The following is a 19,453-nucleotide window of genomic DNA, read 5'->3' on the forward strand; positions in this document are numbered from 1 at the left end:
CTCACGTTTTGATAACAAGTTGAGCTGTGTGATGGATAGACTCTATAAATAGGATTGAGTGCTCTCAGTTTTGTATCACCAAACCCACTTCTCTATTCAGAAAAAATACACCATCTATTCAGAGCGAGTAAGGGTCTGAAAGAACAAAACTGCCTTTCAGGTTCGTGTATGCGCCACTTCGCGTTCGATTTGCAATGGCTGGAGGTACGCTCGTAATATTTAATTTCCGCTGTTTGATCTGAATATGCCATTTAAATTGATTTGCATGTTTAGATCAGTATATGTATATTTTACATAATGTTCTTTAGTTTGTTCTAATTTCTCAGCAGGCTATTATATAGAAGCAACCAGCGAGGGTTCCTGGAACTGGATTTGGTCCTCAAAAAATGGGTTGACGACAACATTCTCTCCTTGGATGAAATTTTGATTAAGGCCCTCGTTCATGTTCTCGACATGGTAATTTATTCATATTATCATGAATTTTTGCGTTGATTTAGGTTCGTATTAATCAAGAAAAGTTAAAAATGCTTTAATTGCTCCTTCTGGACTATTTTATGGTATTTAGGAACTTGAATGCCTCTATCTATCCTGAATGTTGGGTTTTTTTATACTATCTTCCTATTGTGCTAATCAAAATTCTCATTAAAAGGTTTTTATGAAAAAATTATGAATCAAAATGTTGACTGACAAATATTTAAAATGGACTTTACTACGTACTTTATATTGGGTTGGAAGGTAAAAGTAAATCTCATTACTGTTCCATATATGTTGTAGGGATTTGTCATTTAATAATCTCAGTGGTCCCACTCCAAAATTTTTAGCAAAAGGTTATGGGTGAGTTTTTCAATGGTATATGATTTTTCCCTAAACTTTCCTATGTGAATTCTAATATGTGCGTTCAGAAAATGACACTTTCTCTTTAAATTTATAGTGGAAATTAGGATATTAGATAACTATATATGTGCTAGTGCTGAAACCATTTCTAGGAAACCTGTAGCAGGATACAACTAGAGCGCATTTCTTGGAAACCCACAGATGCTACTTGTTTACTAAAAACAAATCTAACAATTTCAAGTAAGTTGTGATATATGAAGCAGAAAATTTATGCCTTAGCTCTAGATTCTTGAGGAGACTGGTTATTGCCTTGTTAGAAATAAGTAGTAGTATAAGTTTTATTGTTTTTTTTTTGTTCTTTTAATATTTAAATTTTTGTTGCATGCATCAATCTTGTTTCTTGCATTGCTTGACATTTTACTTCTTTGGTGATAGTATTTCAGGAAACAATTTCCTCTGCACCTCTTCCTCACAAATTTGTATGGACTTTTCAAAACCATTGAATGGTAGTGTACATTTAACCTCTATCTATTAAATTAAAACCCCAATAATCATATGGGCTTTTCAAAACCAGTAAATGGTAGTGTACATTTAACCTCTATCTGTTACAACATGGATGAGGATTTGCGACCAAGCTTTGAAAATATTTTATTCCAATATTCCCTTTCAATTTGTAGAAATTTATCTTAAATGATTCATGAAGGTTTTGGTAAGAATAAGGATAATAAAGCAATCCATAATTTATTGTGTCCTCTGGTATATATTTATGGAGTAGAATGCCAGCTTATTCAAGGCTATCTTTTTCCCCTTCACCAGGTATGGATAATTTTTTCACCTTTGATTCTCACAGTTATTCTATTCATGTTAGCTTCAGTGAGTTTTAATTTCTGATTTGTTGCAAGACTGGACAACTTTCTTACTGTTTTGAGTCTCTATCTCTCTGTGTACTTTCCCTACCCTCAGTCCCCTATCTGGTTTTGTGTGGTTAAGTTAGGCTCAATATCTTAAAATGATATTAGAGCCTATCTTAGATCAATTGTTAGGCCATCATCAACTGGATATCAGACTTAAATCGAGTTAATAAAGTTTGGATGCATATTATAGTAATAGGGGATATTTGGACTGAAGAAGCTTCCAATAACATCTGCCTTAACTCTGTCTTTGCCTATTCTCATGGGTTATGGCTTCTTATGGGCTATGGCTTCACTTGTAACTAACCATGTAGAGTTTAGCAAATGGTTTGTGATGCTAGCTAGGCAATGTTACCTTCAGCTTCTAACTTGTTTCACTTTATATTTGATTATCCTCTGTGTTGCATGTCCTCTTGATATCCGCATGAATTCCAACCCTTTTGCAAGTGTATTCTCAGTAGCTAAATAAATATCATATCTATAGTAATAAATACTACAAAAAAATATTATAATAATTGAGAATAGAAATCTGTAACCACAAAAATTAGTACACTTTTCTCATTATTGCTCCTTCATTTGTATCTCTCAAAGTTATAAAATTAATGATTGGGTATTTGTTCATATTGTCCATGAACAAATATTGTTCTCATACTGCATTAAAATGCATGCTCATACAGAGTTCAAAGAATAGAAGAGTTTACAAAGCAACTTGAGGCAGGGGATCTGAAACTTCGGCCAAGGTAAGTTCATAATCTGTTTCTGGCTGTGTTTGCTGCAAAAGTTAGCTTTTTCTTTTCCACCAAGGTAAGTTCAAACAGTGGCTTCTTTGTTTAGCATTTTTGGTTATGGTGTTCACTGGGTTTTGGGGTTCTTAACTGAAGTGTAGAATATGGATTGGATGGCAGGTTTATGTAGTGTACATGGGAAGCAAAAGTGGGGAAATCCCAGATGATAACCTGAAGGAAAATCATCAAATTCTTGCTTCTGTTCATAGTGGATGGTCAGAGTTATGATCACTTTTTCTTTTCTTGGCAAATTCTGCAAGTCTTTTCAGTTAGTTGCATTTCTTAATCACCCCTTGTTTTAAATGAGTGATTCCCCCCCCCCCCCCCCCCCCCCCCCCGCCCCCCGCATTGTAATGTTTTGACAGCTACAAACATGGTTTCAGAGGCTTTGCAGCCAAATGGCATTACTATGGTAGTCAATAACATTGGAAATTGGACTTCAAATGGCATTACTATGGTAGTCAAATTCTTACTACTAGTGTACTTCATTTATTACTTTAGTGTTACATTTTGATTTTATTTGAGTCAACATATAAATTTTTATTAGCTTTGAGTTGTTACATTCAACAAAAACACCGAATTTTCAATTTTTAACCTGCCGCTTGAGGTTAAAAATATATTATTTTTGTAATTTTTAGAAGTTAAAGTGAATCAAATTTAAGGAAAACACTAACAAGTACTCTTAGAACACTTATAAGAAGGAATAAAAATTAGAAAGTTTTTATAGAAAAGTGTTACCAATGTACTTCCACCATAATATCCAATGACCATGGATTTAGTTAAAAAAAATCTATTAATTTCTTAACTGATGTTCTTAAGACACTAGTTAGTAGGATCCAAAATTTAAATAAGAACTAATTTTAGAAGAAGGACATACTTTCATGAATAAAAAAACATTTAAGCCTTTTTTTTTGTTTAAAGGTAGCATTTTGGCACACTATGAGGACCCTGATTAGTTTTCCATGATTGAAACAGGGTGAAAGTCTCAATCTCTTTGAAGTGAATGCCTCCACAAGGATAATTTCTGCTTCTACAGCCAATGGAGGATACTTCACTCCTTGTCAATCCAGGTGAAGCAAGGTACTTAAAAGTGAGAGCTGCCTAAAAATCAATGCAAAAAGATGACTCTTAAAGTTATATTTTGTTTTACTTCACTCTTTTATTGTTGGTCTCCAATGAGTAAAGAATTGGTTTTTGTTGATATTATTGTTTTCTTTTTGGTTTTTGATATGGCAGTATTAATTCTAATTTCTATCTATTATATTGGCTTATGTTTCTGTTTGAGGTGATGATGTAACGGAATAAGATTTTGTCGTTCTTGTGTTTGTGTTAGTGATTGTGGTTACTTTTGTGAGAGATATAATTTTTCCTCTTGAAGCTGTATTATGGTTTGGAAAAGTTAAATGGAAACAATAATACAACTTGGTTATTCACTTTGCACCTTCACTGGACATTCAACACCTGTAATGTTAGTAGATTTTCATCCAAATAAAGATTACCTCATCTGCTCTTGTGATGGTAATGGTGACATAATGCAGTTTTTTTATTTTATTTTGTACCTGATCAAGTGCTATATGTAGCACTGTCATGAGATGGGAATCATGCACTGACATGGAAGACCAATTATGCCTGGCAGGACAGAGGTAACAATTAGCTAACTTAAGCATATGATCATGAAAGAATTTTAGATTTCCATTATATATATATATATATATATATATAATATCATACGGGTGAATATTGTTAATTTATTTATTAGCAAATGGATGGCACTACAGAGGAACTACAGAGGACATCACAATTTAAGGAAATAAATTCCTTGTCGTCCAATTTTTAAATTAGGAAATTAGATACTATTTCTTCTAATTTTGTGGTTGAAGATGCTTTTTCCTTTTACGTACGACTCCGAGAGAGAAGGTTACAATTTTCATGTCTGCTCATGTCTCATGCATATTAGAGGAGTTCTTGGTTTTCTTTTCTTGTCTTATTAATTCTATTTCCCCTCTCTCTTTTCATTCTTTTCTATTTCCCCTCTCTAACATATTTCAATAACCTATAGAATTTAAGATGCTAATTTTGTTTTTTTCTCTCACTTTTTTTATCCCCTCTTCTAAGTTATAGATTAATTGGTTATATAACTAGTTAAAGATGTAACTGGTTATATAACTAATGAACTAAATTAAAAAGAGATGAATATATAGTTTAAAAATGAACTAAATTTCTGGACCAAATAAAAAGAGATCTAAACTAAATATAGGTCAAGCCTAAATTTGATGCATAACCTTTAGCAATTATGGCTCAGTTACAACTTGAAAGTAAATTGGCCATGACGAAGGTTTCGGGTTGTTGTCCATGAATAATACTATGTGCATCAGATTTTTTTAAAATGTATTTTCTCTTCTCCCACATGTTGCTTTATTCACATATCATAGATTAAAATTCTGACATATACTTAAAAAGATTAAACTACTTGCTACTTGTGTTACATATTGTGGATACACTGAAATTTTTTAATACAAAATAAAGATGAGATAAATTCTCTCATGGAAAAAAAAATTATTTTGGTCCTGAAATGTCACATTAGTCCTAAAGTTAAGAAAATTTAAAATAAGTTTTTAGAATATTAAATAAGTTTCTAAATATTTATTGTTATTTTAATTTTTAAATAGTGTTAATATTAATAGTTAGGTTAATTTTGTTTTGAAAATATTGTTATTTTAATTTTTAAACATGTGTTAATATTTTTATTTTAATTCTGAAAATATTGTATTTTAAAAAAAAAATTCAATTTTAAATTTTCTTACTTTAATATTTTTCAATTCATTCTTTTCTATTTTGTAAGAATATTTTCAACCCTTTTGTTAATATAAAATTAAGGAGATTGCTTTGACATTACCATATATGTTTCAGCATTGAAATTAACACTTGAAGTAAAAAGATATTACTCTGTTCACTCTTTATACTTACCTTTTTCTCATCTGCAGCTCATATACCAATATATTTGTATCCCTTCCTTAATACAACCCGTAAGTCTAGATTATTTGAGTATTTGAGGCTTACCACTCTTGGAGTCATTGGTGCCTTAGTGAAGGTACAACCTCCTTGCACAAACAAATTCACTTCTTCTTCTCAAGAAATTGTTGATGCCTATGGGTAATTTACTACAACGTTATCTAGCTGCTTATAAATTCACTCCACTCTATTTTTTTAACAATAAATATTGGTAGTTACTTTCTCTCTAGGTCATACAGAGATAAAAACAGAAAATAGTTAATACGAGAGTATTTGTCAAAACAAATTTACAAGTTAGTTGAAAATTAAACTTATAAATTAGTTGAAACTCATAAGAGCTGAAATAATAAAAATTTATGAGCTAGCTAGTTGATTGGATAAAAATATTTAATAATATTAGCCAATAAGCTAGTTGATTGAATACAAATATTTAATAATATTAGCCAATAAGCTAGTTAATAAATATAAAATGACATAAATATTTTGATTTAATTACTTGATATAAAGAGAGATATCAAATAAACCTAGTGTGAGGAGTCTGAATGCTGTTGTTGATTGGCAACAACAATGTGGCTATCTGGTTGTTCTTTGATTATTTTTGGGAATGCGGGATATCTCCCTCTACCCCAATGTCCTAAAATCCTCAATAATTGTTTCCTCATATTGTGATGTTAATGATTTTCTTATTGTGTTCCTTGTTACATTTATACATATACCAGTATGCATTGGGTGAGATATCATCTATTATGCTATGGGATGTTGATAAAGAGCAACTTGTTAATTCTAAATCTTCATCATCAGATTGCAGTGTCTCAGTGTTGGTAAGCCTCATCTTTGCATGATGTGGTTTGTGTTGGTAATTCTTATGATTGCTTTAGTTATTTTGGCATGACAACTAACCTATTTTTCAAGACATTTGAGCCAAATATTGTTTGAGGTTTGACATGCCAATTACATAAGATGTTTAATGGAACAATTTGATTTTGTAAGTATACAAGAAGGCAAAATTTGAGATTTCTAGTCATAGGTTAGAGTTGAGTGTCAATTTGCCTTCATGTGTTTATCCTTCCCATCGGATTGAGCTATTCTAAATTAGGTGATTTGACATTTATCTAGTAGTTTCACTTTGAATTGCCACCTAACTGCTATTGGTTTGAACCCACCATACTTTTTATTCCTTTAACTAAGTCTGTTTTAACATGAATTAGCATATCAAAGCTTCAAAAAGTTGACTGCACCAATCCATTTGTCCAAACCTTTGCAAGCAGGCTTCTTATATGAACATGTATTTTTTAGTATCTTTTTAAATATAGTTTGTTGTACTTGTGGAGACCCTTGAAAAATTAAGAAAAACATTGGTGGTAATTGGTAAGAATGTAAGAAACAGACTATAATACTGACTATGTGGATTGCTTATGATGTGGTTTTCTTATGAAAATAACTTGTGTAGTTGCAGGTATACATAATCTTTAGTATTGATTTTCTCTCTTCATTGTTAGTATTGATTTGAAACACTTGGACCTATTGTGTCCAGCTCTTAATTACGTGGGCCATGTTTGATCTCCACTCACACCACAACATCACAACATCAGGGGATGTCCTAGCTACTAAATTTGGATGGCTTGTAGTACTAGGCCTTGCAGTCTATCTACATCATATCCCTTATGGTATGAGTTGCATATATCATTTGTAATATTGGAGTGTCAGTAGGGAATTAAGTATATATAGATGTGGACAAAAAGGTAATAAAATTGTTGAATGTAGTCATTATGTCATAACTATATGTATAGCTTCTTTGTGTCAATGATACAAATTGGAAATATTTAATTATATGTTTTTATTACTATACTGCTACCTATTAAAGCATAAGTTATAACTTGTTTTAATGATGTGCACATTAAGATTACTTTTTTCATTGCCTTTATTCATGAACAAAAAGCAAAAAAAAAAATTACAATTCTACATCGGTTATTAGGATAATCGATGTAAAATTGTCGAAAGTTTACGATGGTTATAATTATAACCGATGTAGAATCATGATGATACTACTGTAGGTTCATATGGAGAGCCGATGTAGATTGTCCATGAATCTACAACGGGTAGCAAAAAAACCGATGTAGATAGGCTAGATTCTACGACGGGTTGTTCAACACAACCGATGTAGATTGCTAATGAAACTAAGACGGGCTTAGGTCCAGACCTATCTTTGAATGAAGTGTTTCTACATCGGTCAAACAACCGATGTAAAAGGGTGTTGGTCTTTCAACGATGCGGGCTACGACATCGTGTTATAACCGATGTAGAAGGGGTGTTTTAACTGATGTAGAATGGTCATTTTGTAGTAACCTTGGTGAGTTTGCCCCTAAGTAATACTTAAGTTGTTCTATTTGGAATGCCATTAAGAACAACAACAGCAAGTGCAAGACTACTTCCATCTACAACCTTAACTCTTAGGTTTGGATGCTTACTGACATATAACCCTCCATAAATGTTAAGATTTTCTCCTTGATTTAAAAGGCCTAGGCATAACACTTTTATGCCTTTTTGGTGTGCTTCCAATATTGCTTCCTCAATCATTTTGTTGATGGGCATTTTTTGTGATATCATGAAGTACTGCAAAAAAATGCATAGTTATATTATTTTACATATTGTCATATAATAAACAAGAGATCACATAAAATTACATTAAAGTTTTGCTGAAATAATTAATCCCTAAAATAATTATATTGAATAAAGCATATGAAAAGGTAATAATTTAACTTGTTAGTTAAATACTGACATTATTGGTTTGTATAATAAGTTTCGTAGACAATTCCATAACGAATTAGATTTGAATCTAGCCGGTATAACATTCAACATCCAAAAAGTTAAATATAAACATATCAACTTGATGTGCAATATTCAATAGGATTTTAAGAAGACATTATCAAACAAAAAACAATAATATTCTATTTTATTTTATATATACTAAATAATTTTCATTAAATATACAACAAATTGATAAAAAAAATACATATATAATTATAAAGAATGAAATTGTTGATATTTACTTGTTGACTGTACTTAGGTATTGCCCAACTTTGCAACTTAAGTTTGTTAAAACGATTCCCCTCCACAATGAATGTACGACCATAGACTAATCTGAGCATCATGGAGCAAGCTGTCATTGACCACATCAAACAAAGGTGTCATTTTGATGTATACGGCTTGTAGGCCAGGTAAGCAAAACCAAGCCTAAGATGATAAATAGATTCAAGAGTTGTAAGGTATGTTAGGTTCACAACATTTGGAATTTCTTTGTCTCGTTTTTATTTTGAATCATGTAATTGATCCGAAGCCTTGTCTAAGGTGCCATAAATGTAGTCATAAAATGGCATAAACAAAGAGTAATTTGTCTTAAATTGGGTATGGTGCAAAGAGTGAAACCTGTAAGATAATGAGTATATTTTGTTACTTGCTATAATTAAAAATGCAATATAAACATCAATTTTGTTTAATGGCAACAATATATATATATATATATATATATATATATATATATATATATATATATATATATATATATATATATATAGAGAGAGAGAGAGAGAGAGAGAGAGAGAGAGAGACGGGAAGAGAGACTATAAATACATACGATGGGTGTAACTGAGATACTTGAGAAGCGGGAAAATGTTAACAATCTCAAAGTTGCATTGACCCATATTGTTCATAAAATCAATGTAAGTCACATATCCAAACACAGTCATCATAGAGGCTGTTTTTCTAAAGACAAGGGTTAACAAGGGAATTGCGAAAAGAAAGAAATGTGATATGTGCTTAGCAAATGGATGGATGACAGTTGCACCAAAGGAAAAAGGGATTAGATAAAGAAAAAATTGCTAAAAGTTAATTAAGGAAGTAAATAAACAAAAACAAATGAAGTAAATCCTTTTGTACATAAATATAATTTAATGAACAAGAAATGTATTCTAAGAGTGATACACTCAAACAAGAAAACAAAGTCAATGTATACTTAGGCTAATGAGTGATTTTTTTCCAACAAATAATTTGCAACGTATATTTAAACTGTCGAACAACACATGCAAAACTAAAGAAGTAGGCTGAATTCAAAATACATTTTTTGACCTCATAAATATATAATTAGTTGAATTTTTTTCTACAAAAAAATTTATTCTCACAAATTAAAATGTGTCATTTTTTTGTTTGAAGTAACGTTCAAACATCCAAACCTATGTGTATTATTTTTTTACATTAATTGGTTACATACATGCATAACCAATATAAAAAAAATCATATTTTACATAAATAACTAATTTAAAAATTTATTATTATTACAATTTTAAATTTATCTAAAACTACGTTCACACAAAAAAAAATACATTCAAAAGTCATCATTGTAGTGTGTGCGAAAGTATGGACATTGACATTCAAAGTGATAAGATATTTGACATTTTGCATTCATCAACTACACAAGCAAATTAAAAGAGATTAATATTGTGACTCACAAGTAATGGGCTTTGTGACAATGGAAGAATGATGGTGGGAATGGTATCGAGATTACAAGAAGTGATGATGAAGTGCTCTGTGTAACCAGTAATAAAGAAACCCTATTGGTCCAATATGAAAAATTATTGTCATAACTACTCCATCTGTTATCCATAATGGAATACGTGATGCCCCAACAACTATATAGTTTGACAAGTAGTATGTTAATCCATTCAACAATATAAGGGAGCTGTGATAAAAGAAGAAGAAGAAGAAGCTATAGATAGGGTATACAAATCTGTAGCATGATTTAAGTACCAAGTTGGGTTGTCCTTAAATATGATCAAGTTGCAAAGCTTTCAGGACATGCTTCGTGAAGTTGGGCATTTGGAAAGCATTTGTGACCTCCAAGCTATCATGACATTAGAGTTCCACTCCTTCAAAAAGAGGCGGAGTACACTAATGATCCAATGAAGGGTCAAGTGGAAAAATGGACAACTTTTGGGTGTTCCATAATTTCAAATGCTTGGACAGATAGGAAGCAAATAAGCATAATTAACTATTTGGTGAACTCCTCTTATAGGACAATGTCCATCAAGTCCATTGATACATGTGTCTAACTGTGTGAAGACCGATGATAAACTATTTGAGTTGTTTGATTCTATTGTGGAGGATATTGGAGAACAAAAAGTTATTCGAGTTGTAACAGATAATCGGAGAACTATGTTTATGCCAGTAGGAAGTTAGACGGAAAAAGGCCTAAATTTATTGGGCTCCTTGTGTTGCATATTGTACTAAACTCGATATTGGAGGATATTGGGAAGCTTCCTAATATAAAGAAGACAATTCAGCGGGTTATCTCTCTTGTTGGCTTCATTTATAGCCATATAAGCACTTTGAGTATGTTAAGATTCTTTACAAATAAAAGAGAGTTAGTGAGGCATGCAATCACTCAATTTGCAACTTCTTATCTTTCAATGGAAAGGATTCACCAAGATAAAACAAATCTTAGAACCATGTTTGTATCAGATTATTGGAATGAAAACAAGTTGACAAAGGAGACAAAGGGGAAGGAAGCCACTAAAACTATATTGATGCCAAGTTTTTGGAAGAATGTAGTTTTTATTCTCAAAGTGATGGCTCATGTAGTGAAAGTGCTTCGACTTGTTGAAAATGAGAAAAAAAATGACTATGGGCTACACATATGAAGCAATGGACAAAGAAGATAAAACTATTATGAAGTATTTTGAAAATGCAAGCAGATATATGGATGTGTTTCAAATCATTGATAAAAGATGTGATGTTCAACTTCATCACCCATTACATGCAGCCAACCACTTTTTGAATCTGGAGTTCTTCTATGACAACCCTCGGATGGCATTTGATGGTGAGGTTATAAGGGGACTATATGTGGCCATCAATAATTAAGTTGGTGGGAGATCTAGAGATGGAAAAGATCAACATGAGGTAGTTGTTATCTGATAAAATGAGGGTTGGTATGTTTAGGACTCTAATTGTTGTTTCAATGCGGAAAGAAATTGCCCCAAGTAAGAAACAAACATATGCAACTTTTGAATTTTTATTCTTTAAGTCAATTGCTAAGTGTTTAACACACTTTATTTGCCTTTGTAGCTCAATGGTGGCGAATGTATGGTTCAAATGTTCCCCATTTATAGTAACTAGCTATAAGGATCTTAAACTTGACTTGTAGTGCTTTGGGTTGTGAACACAATTGGAGTGTCTTTGAGCAAGTAATTAGTTTGCTTCTTAAAGTGAATAGTCGATTCCATATCATGCTTATAATTATTCCTTAAGTATTTATCCCATGTTCATATTAAGAGAAGGAATAGGCTTGAACATAAAAGATTGCATGACTTGGTCTATGTCAAGTATAATCAAGCACTCCATTGAAGATACAACCTTAGGAATGAAATTGATCCAATTAGACTCACTGAAATTGATGAATGTAATGAGTGGCTACTTGGTGAGATAGATGAGGATGGTGATGATGAAGATAGGGTTTCGGAGGAGGAAGATGATGACCTTAATTGGAGACACATTTCTATAGTGCTTCGGATCTTGGCAAGCCTAGATATAGTAGGTGTAAAATGAAGCAACATGAAAATGGAGAAGGGCAAGAGGGAACATCTCAAAGAGCTTCTAAAAAAGACAAAGGAGGAGCTTCTTTAACTAGGAAGGGAAAAATGGTTAAAGTTAAGGAAGTATTGGAAGATAATACTAGTGAGGAAGGGAAATTAGAGGCAAATTTGTCAAAAGAAGATTGAAGGATTTACACCATTAAAGAATGTGGAGATTGATTATGTTGACTTGGAGGAGGGGGATGAAGATAAGAATGATGATTATTAGATTTATAATTTTATATTGTCTTTAATATTGACTCTTTTTTAGTGGTTGCTTATTATTTATCCTTTTTGTTGGTGTTTTTATTAATTATGTATTTATGTTTATGACTTTTATGTGAATACAATCATCTGATTATGAATTTTAATTTGTCATTATACTATTTTTAATATATATTTGTTGTTTTTGTCTAATTTATATATATATATATATATATATATATATATGGTGTCCGCCATAGACTGTCACATCATTGCCATGTTAATAAGCTAGGGACACAAAGGTGGTCACCGCCATCTGCCATAAAAAGTTATTGATACAAGAGCATATTAAGCGGCATTAGGCTAAGTTCTACCATTCAAAAGAAACCAAAGCCCTATTCAATCTACTCATAGCACCACCTGCTGCCGTTACCCAAGTGAACTTTCTTCCCACCGAAGGTAACTCCACCACCTCCATGTGATCAATAAAAGCATTAAACTCCACCATTTCTCTATATCTTCGTTGACTACTATCACTACTTCCCACTCTCTCATCACTATTCAGAATGGGATTAAAATCTTCTATGATGCACCACACTCTATCTCCCACCTTTCTTTTTAAATTCAAGATGTACAAGATCCTCTTTTCATTTAACGCACACGGTGAGTACACATTAATAATATTGATGACCAAAAAGGATCTTCATTCCACCTTCCTTGAACAAAAAGAAACCCATTGCCCACCACACAATCAAGAAGCTGGAATTTACCTTCCTCCCAAAGACACAAGAAGCCTCTCGATGAGTGGACAGTTGGAGCATGTCTCCACTCTACTTGATTGTCCCCCTTTAATTCCCAACACATATTTTTGTATTCATCAAGTGTATTTTTTTACTTTAATTCTTGAGAGGACTTAGCCAAATATCATGTGTGTCCTCAGATGAATAGCTAAAGATCAATCCCTTTCAAAATATAAATATCCTTAGAAACATCCTACTATAGACCAACTTTATAGGTGACTTAGGTTACACCACATTATTTTAACTATTAGATTAATCTTGTGTTTCTGTTATTATTTTGCACCCTGAAAACTTTATTATATCTCAACCTTCTTTCCCTCTTTGTCTATACTTTTGTTGTAAGTGAACTCCTTGTTGTCCCCGATGAACCCTGCATCGTTGCCGGTGACACCTCGCTAAAAGCTCTCATAGATAAACCCAAAATCAACAAAGAACCCTTGTAGCAACTCTTCATCCAAGCAATATTATGGCCCTCAAATGGTGCAATGTGGTCGAACAACTTGTCTTTTCCTGAGAACGCAGTCAGCACATGCACTTCCACTTGGCCTCTCCTCCATAGTACTATTTCGTGTGGCATCTCTAATTTGAGAGCACTGATAAGTGCTTCTTGTCGCACCAATCTCATGAGTACATCATTGGGCAGTGTCTCAATTTGAAGTGGTTCTTCACACACACCATCGACTTCAGTTGCTAAATCTGTTAGTGCATCTTATTCCGATTGCAACTTTCAAACTAACATGAGAACGGTCAACGTCGAGCTCCTCAGCCACACCATTCTCTAAAGGTGCACCTTTCTAGTCGAATCTTGAATCTTTGATGCCCATTTCACCATGGTCTTTGCTGGACACCAAAAAACTTATTTTCAGTGTTAAGCATCATTGGCATGCGACAACGAACAATGATCAACGATATGGTTAACTGGGGAAAAGACTTGTGAGAGGTAATATGGTGTGGATGATTGTAGGATATGATCTATGAAATTAAATTAATCTAACGAATCAAAGTAACGGTTAATGGTAGGCCCCCTATTAATAAATACATGTTTGTATTAAAGTTTGCAAACTTAAGTTTGGATTTAACTTAAATTTGCAATTTGAGTTTGCATAAGCAACCAAAGTCTTACTTCCACAAAACTGTATTTCCAAATAAAATTTCATTGTAGACGAACTTTTAAGATTAACCAAACATATTACGGAAATGAATTTAGTTTCCATTGACATAAAACAAAGCATGCCCGAATAGGTGTTACACCATCCTTTGTCATATTATTGAAGTAAATTTTCTCTCTCTTAATTAAAATTAATTCAATACTCACAAATCCTTTTCAAAAAGACTTTAAGCATGGATTTATTCTTACATAGACTATGAAAAATTAATAGATCTCATATTATAAATGAAATTATTAATATATAATAAAAACAATACACTATATGGAATGAATAAAAATATGGTACTACTATTAGAACGACTAATTAAATAAAGAAATGAAGTTAATTTTTTAAAAAATAATCTTTTTGTTATATATATATATATATATATATATATATATATATACATATATATATATAATCTATTTTCTATTCGCAAATGACGCTCCGTTGTCTCCCAAGGACGCTGGCATTTACTATCCTCAGTTAAAAGCTAAAACTAAAATGAGAGGCATGCCATTGTTTTCTACGTTCCTTCCATTATTCCACATTGCCGTGACCTCGTTGTCTATATCATTTTTATGCATTGAGAGACGTTGAAATTGCCATATCATGGAAATTACGAGTGATTAGCGTAGAAAAAACAAACAGCTTGATGAGTTACAAAAAGTATATTTTTATAGTAATTAACTTGTCTCATGGTACATATGCCTCTTTTTTTACTGGCATGGTAAATAATTAAATATGCTTGATCACACGACTTTTACACGCAAGAATTAGGTCCCGTGCTGCGTAGTTATTGCTTAAAACGTGAAAATTTCTGAGAATTAGACATTCGACTCAAATAATTGGATAGATTAATTTGAAACGTAAAATATAAAAAACGAAGTTCATGTGGATGTTTCTCGGATCATATTGTTACGTTTCAAATCTTTCACTTCTTAAATATTCTAATCCACCGCCCACAATGTAGATCAGACGCCATAAAATTGTTCTAATTTAATTAATAATTTTGAGTTTAAACTTTAAATATATAAATATTGCATTCAATAAAGTGAAAAAAGTTTTACTGTCTTCTTTAAAAAAAAAACAGTTTTATTATCCATTACTAACTCAGACAACTAAAATAAGATGATCTTTACCAATAATTGGCATGAGTGGTGTGGATTCACTTCTCTTAATTACAGTTTCGGGTTTGAGAGTTTTATAAACAAATAAATTGTGGTTAAAAAAGAAAATTCTATTAAAGTTGATCAGTCAGATTTTTTGATGAAAATTAATCATAGTAAAAATATGAAATTGATAGATAGTTTGTACCAATGTTATGGTGATAAAAAAAATTACATCTTATACAAAAAAAATGATAATCTCAAGTAAGATATACATGCATTTTATAAAAATAAAAAAAATCAGAGAATGTATACTGTGCACAATATTGTGTTTATTCATCTGTTTAAAATTGAAAAATGAAAGAATTAAAAATTATCTTTCATGGAAGGACAAGGACGACAAAGACTATCGTGAAGAATAAATAAAAAGTCTTGAAATAAACGTTTAATTCCAAGAATAAAAAATGAGGGTGAAACAAAAATTAAAAAAATATTTTAATTGTTAAAATAAATTTAATTAACTTGATTTTTTAAAATTTATACTATATTTATCATTTAATATCTCATATAATTTATCTATTTTATTAATGACGTAACGCTTTCATAATATGTATCAACAATTCATTATTATACACTTTTGGAATTTTTATTTGTCAATGAAAAGAAAGTGGTTAATGAAAACAAGCTATTGGCAGCTCAAGTGTGAATTGCACTCCAAATTATTCACTGAAGCATCTAAGAAACTACCCATCCTTCGAATAAACAAAAACAATAATTCGAAAACTAGAGGCTTCTAGAACATGAAAATTCGAATCACCATACTGTACAGGACTATAACCCTGTTGACTAGACTTAATATCTGTTGGTTAATCACTATTAAGATAAAAAATACTTTTTAGTAAATCGTTAAATTTGATGTTGAAAAATATCATCAATTATTATTTTAAAATATTTTTTTAGTAAAGGATAAAAAATTTGTTTAAAATCGTTTAATATATATTTCATTGATTAAAAAAATTTCAAAAACTAAACGATTTTGGTTGAAATCTATTCTTAAAATTATTTTTAATTTATTAAAAGTAAATAGTTTTCTTGAAATTATTTATTAATACTTTTTTTGGTAATTTGGAGTATAAAACTAATTGGTATATTAACTATAAGTGGTAATTTGGTAAAGAAAAATTATTAGTACGTAAATACTTTTTCAAATAAAAATTAAATAATTTTCAATAAAAATTTTCACTTTTAATTATTTTAAATATTCATAATATTAAAAAATATTTAAAAAATTCTGTAAATTCCTTCTGAAAGATAAAAGCTAGTTACGACACCAAATATACCATTTATACAAAAATAGTTCTACAGCGAATACGATGTTCTTAAACCAAAATACTTAGATCATATTTAATATTAAAAAGTGTTAAAGATTTTAATTATGGGAGACAAGATAGGTATTTCATGAAATTGAAAGACAAATTTACTTAGGTTAGGTACAATTTTTATAAGTGATAAAACTCTCTTTCAGGATTGTGTGTGTAAGACCATTTAATTGTAAATTTTCCTTTTGAATATTTAATTAATAACTACTCTCTCCGATCTCACAGCAACAAAAATTTCTTATCTTCTATATTTTAAATATAAATAAATTTTAATTAGCTATGTTTATCTTTATTTAATAAGACTCTCCAAAATATCTTTTATTTAATAAAGTTAAAAAAATATTTTATGTTTAATATTAAATTTTAATGAATGATATATAGTTTAAAAATGATATTTATTTTTCAATTAAAAATAATATAATTTAACGAAGTTACCTAATTTTTTTAATTGATATAAAATATGTATTTTTTTTTACTTATAATTACTACCAGAGTCAATACTTATCTAGGACTATTTAGAAAACAACATAAAAATAATGTATAAAAAGCATATGTGAGGAATACCGTCATTCGTTAACCTAAACAGTCCCAAAACCACCGAAAAACCAAGTGGTATATTAACTATAAATACAACGCATTATTATTCTTCGAGCACACAGACTCATTTGCTTCCGAAAACCGCGAAGCTAACTCCTAAGAAACACACATACATACGAGGTAAAAAAAAGAAAAACAGTACCATCACCATTATCTTCCAAAACATGACCAATGATGTTTCTTGTGTACAATCGTACGAGCTTGAACATGATTCCCACACTCTAATGAATGTTTCCGACCACCCAAACAATAATCCGTTTCAAAACCCTACTCATATCGATGACGTGATTCAATTATTTGCATGCGACACGGAAGCGCCTTTGGCAGCGCGTGAGGTGTACGCGCCTCGGAAATGGAAGCGCTTCAGGGGCGTGAGAAGGCGGCCGTGGGGGAAGTTCGCGGCGGAGATATGGGATCCAAAGAAGAAGAATGGAAGGGTTTGGCTCGGGACGTATGAGACTGAAGAGGAAGCTGGTTTAGCTTATGATAGAGCTTGTTTCAAGATGAGAGGTAGTAAAGCAAAGTTGAATTTTCCACACCTAATTGGATCTCACGCGCCGCCTGAGAGAGTGAGTGTGGTGGCCGCACGGAAGCCGAACTCGCCAGAGCCTTGTTTCCTGCCTTCCCCGCCGCCGGTGACCGAAGATAGCTCACAGCCACAAGGGTTGAAGAAAAGGAGGAACCTAGCTGATTTACTTAATAGGTTAGCCAAGAACAGAAGCCAAAGTATGAGTTTAAATTGTAATGAAGCAAATTAATCATCTGTCAATGTGTTTAAAAGAGAATAAAATAAAATAAACATGAACCATTTTAATTATATTGCCTTAAATTCAGGGATTTGTTCTTAACTTTTAGAAAAATATTAGTATAATTGTCATTGTTTCATTGATGGATGATTATTGATGAACAAATTCATATAATTAGTTCAAACGAGTTTTATACTAACTATATTTCGGTTTGAGCGAATAAGTGAAACGAATCTGAAAGAGCTCCATCATGCTCTTAACTGTTAATTCGACTTTTTTCCTTTTTCTTTTTTATAACTTACATCAGTGGTTAGTATGTAATTGTCATTGAAGTAGATATTTTGGCTTGAACATGAAAAACGCGCGAAAAATTTTCCTCCTCTAATTTTGTACAAAAAATAATTTAATTAATTTTTGTCATTGTTGCTATTTTATAATCCATTTTTCATTGCCTTTTGGTTTGGGTTTCTAAACTCTTAGAAAAATATTAGTATGATTTATTTATTAAACAAGACAGGTAATTCAATGCAGTTTGATCTTACACTTGTCTTTTTAAATGAGATAAACAAAAATATTTCTATAAGTTGCTGGTAAGTTTTTTGATAGGAAGAGGAAGATAATGACTCAACACTTGAAAGATTATGTTTAGTGATTTTGGCACCAATTTCGATAGTGGTTTCTGCAGTAGTGCTCTATTCTGTTATGAGCAATAGTGCTCTATGCATTTGTAATTCTGTTAGTCCTATAGTGCTCTCTATTAGTGCTTTAGAGATTCTGTTATTAGCTTTTGTCTTGTAGCAAAAGCATATGACTATATATATTGGAGGTGTATTAACAGAAGGATATGTAAAAAATGATAAGGAAATTCCTTCCCCCAGTGTCTTAAGCTTCTTCCTCCGTCTGTATTCTGGAGGCTTGCCTTGGTCTTTGAATTTCAATGCTTAACATTTTTTCTGCCATAAACATTGGAGCACTAGTTTTCCCTCTTTCTAAATTAAATGTTCAGAAAAAAAAAGTAATAAAGTGAGTCTGATCATTGGTCATTGATGACTATTGACGAACAAATCAATTGATATAGCTCAAACGTGCTTAGTACTATATTTGGGTTATCTTACTAAATTCTCTAAATCTTTTAATTTGACCAAATATGTGAAACGAATCAAAAGGTGTTCAATCTTGCCCTTAATAGTTAACTCCACTTTTTTTAAAGTTACATCAGTGGTTATTGAAGTAGATATTTTTCCTCCACTGTCAAATTTTGCCAATCTTTTAAATTAAGAAATTGAGCAGTAAAAACTTTATATC

General features: G+C 31.4%; 1 protein-coding gene, 1 long non-coding RNA gene and 1 pseudogene across 12 annotated transcripts; 2 read left to right on the forward strand and 1 right to left on the reverse strand.

Moving 5' to 3' along the window:
- The window catches only part of LOC102660860 (very-long-chain aldehyde decarbonylase CER1-like), a 29,832-nt pseudogene extending 16,955 nt beyond the window's left edge, over positions 1–12,877 (reverse strand).
- On the forward strand, positions 1,003–7,369 carry LOC113001162 (uncharacterized). 11 transcript variants are annotated; one of them, XR_003266489.2, is made up of 6 exons: positions 1,103–1,650; positions 2,423–2,485; positions 2,651–2,745; positions 2,914–2,987; positions 3,506–4,173; positions 5,515–7,369. It is a non-coding gene; the product is annotated as an uncharacterized lncRNA (long non-coding RNA). The 11 variants fall into 11 exon arrangements; XR_005890705.1 differs by adding an exon at positions 1,003–1,074 and having other exon boundaries at positions 1,270–2,798; XR_005890711.1 differs by having other exon boundaries at positions 1,103–2,798; positions 5,515–6,363; positions 7,077–7,369.
- A 4,471-nt stretch (positions 12,878–17,348) lies between the features above and the next one.
- LOC100792115 (ethylene-responsive transcription factor 2) lies at positions 17,349–18,219 on the forward strand. The gene has a single exon (XM_003520380.5). The coding sequence runs from the start codon at positions 17,567–17,569 to the stop codon at positions 18,158–18,160; it is 594 nt and encodes a 197-aa protein (XP_003520428.1). The 5' UTR covers positions 17,349–17,566; the 3' UTR covers positions 18,161–18,219.
- The last annotated feature ends 1,234 nt before the right edge of the window (positions 18,220–19,453 follow it).

Source organism: Glycine max, chromosome 3 (genome assembly GCF_000004515.6).
Source record: "Glycine max cultivar Williams 82 chromosome 3, Glycine_max_v4.0, whole genome shotgun sequence".
Taxonomy (NCBI): Eukaryota; Viridiplantae; Streptophyta; class Magnoliopsida; order Fabales; family Fabaceae; genus Glycine; species Glycine max.

Coding starts and splice junctions, on each gene's coding strand:
- LOC100792115 (XM_003520380.5), top strand. CDS start 17,567: ATGACCAATGATGTTTCTTGTGTACAATCGTACGAGCTTGAACATGAT.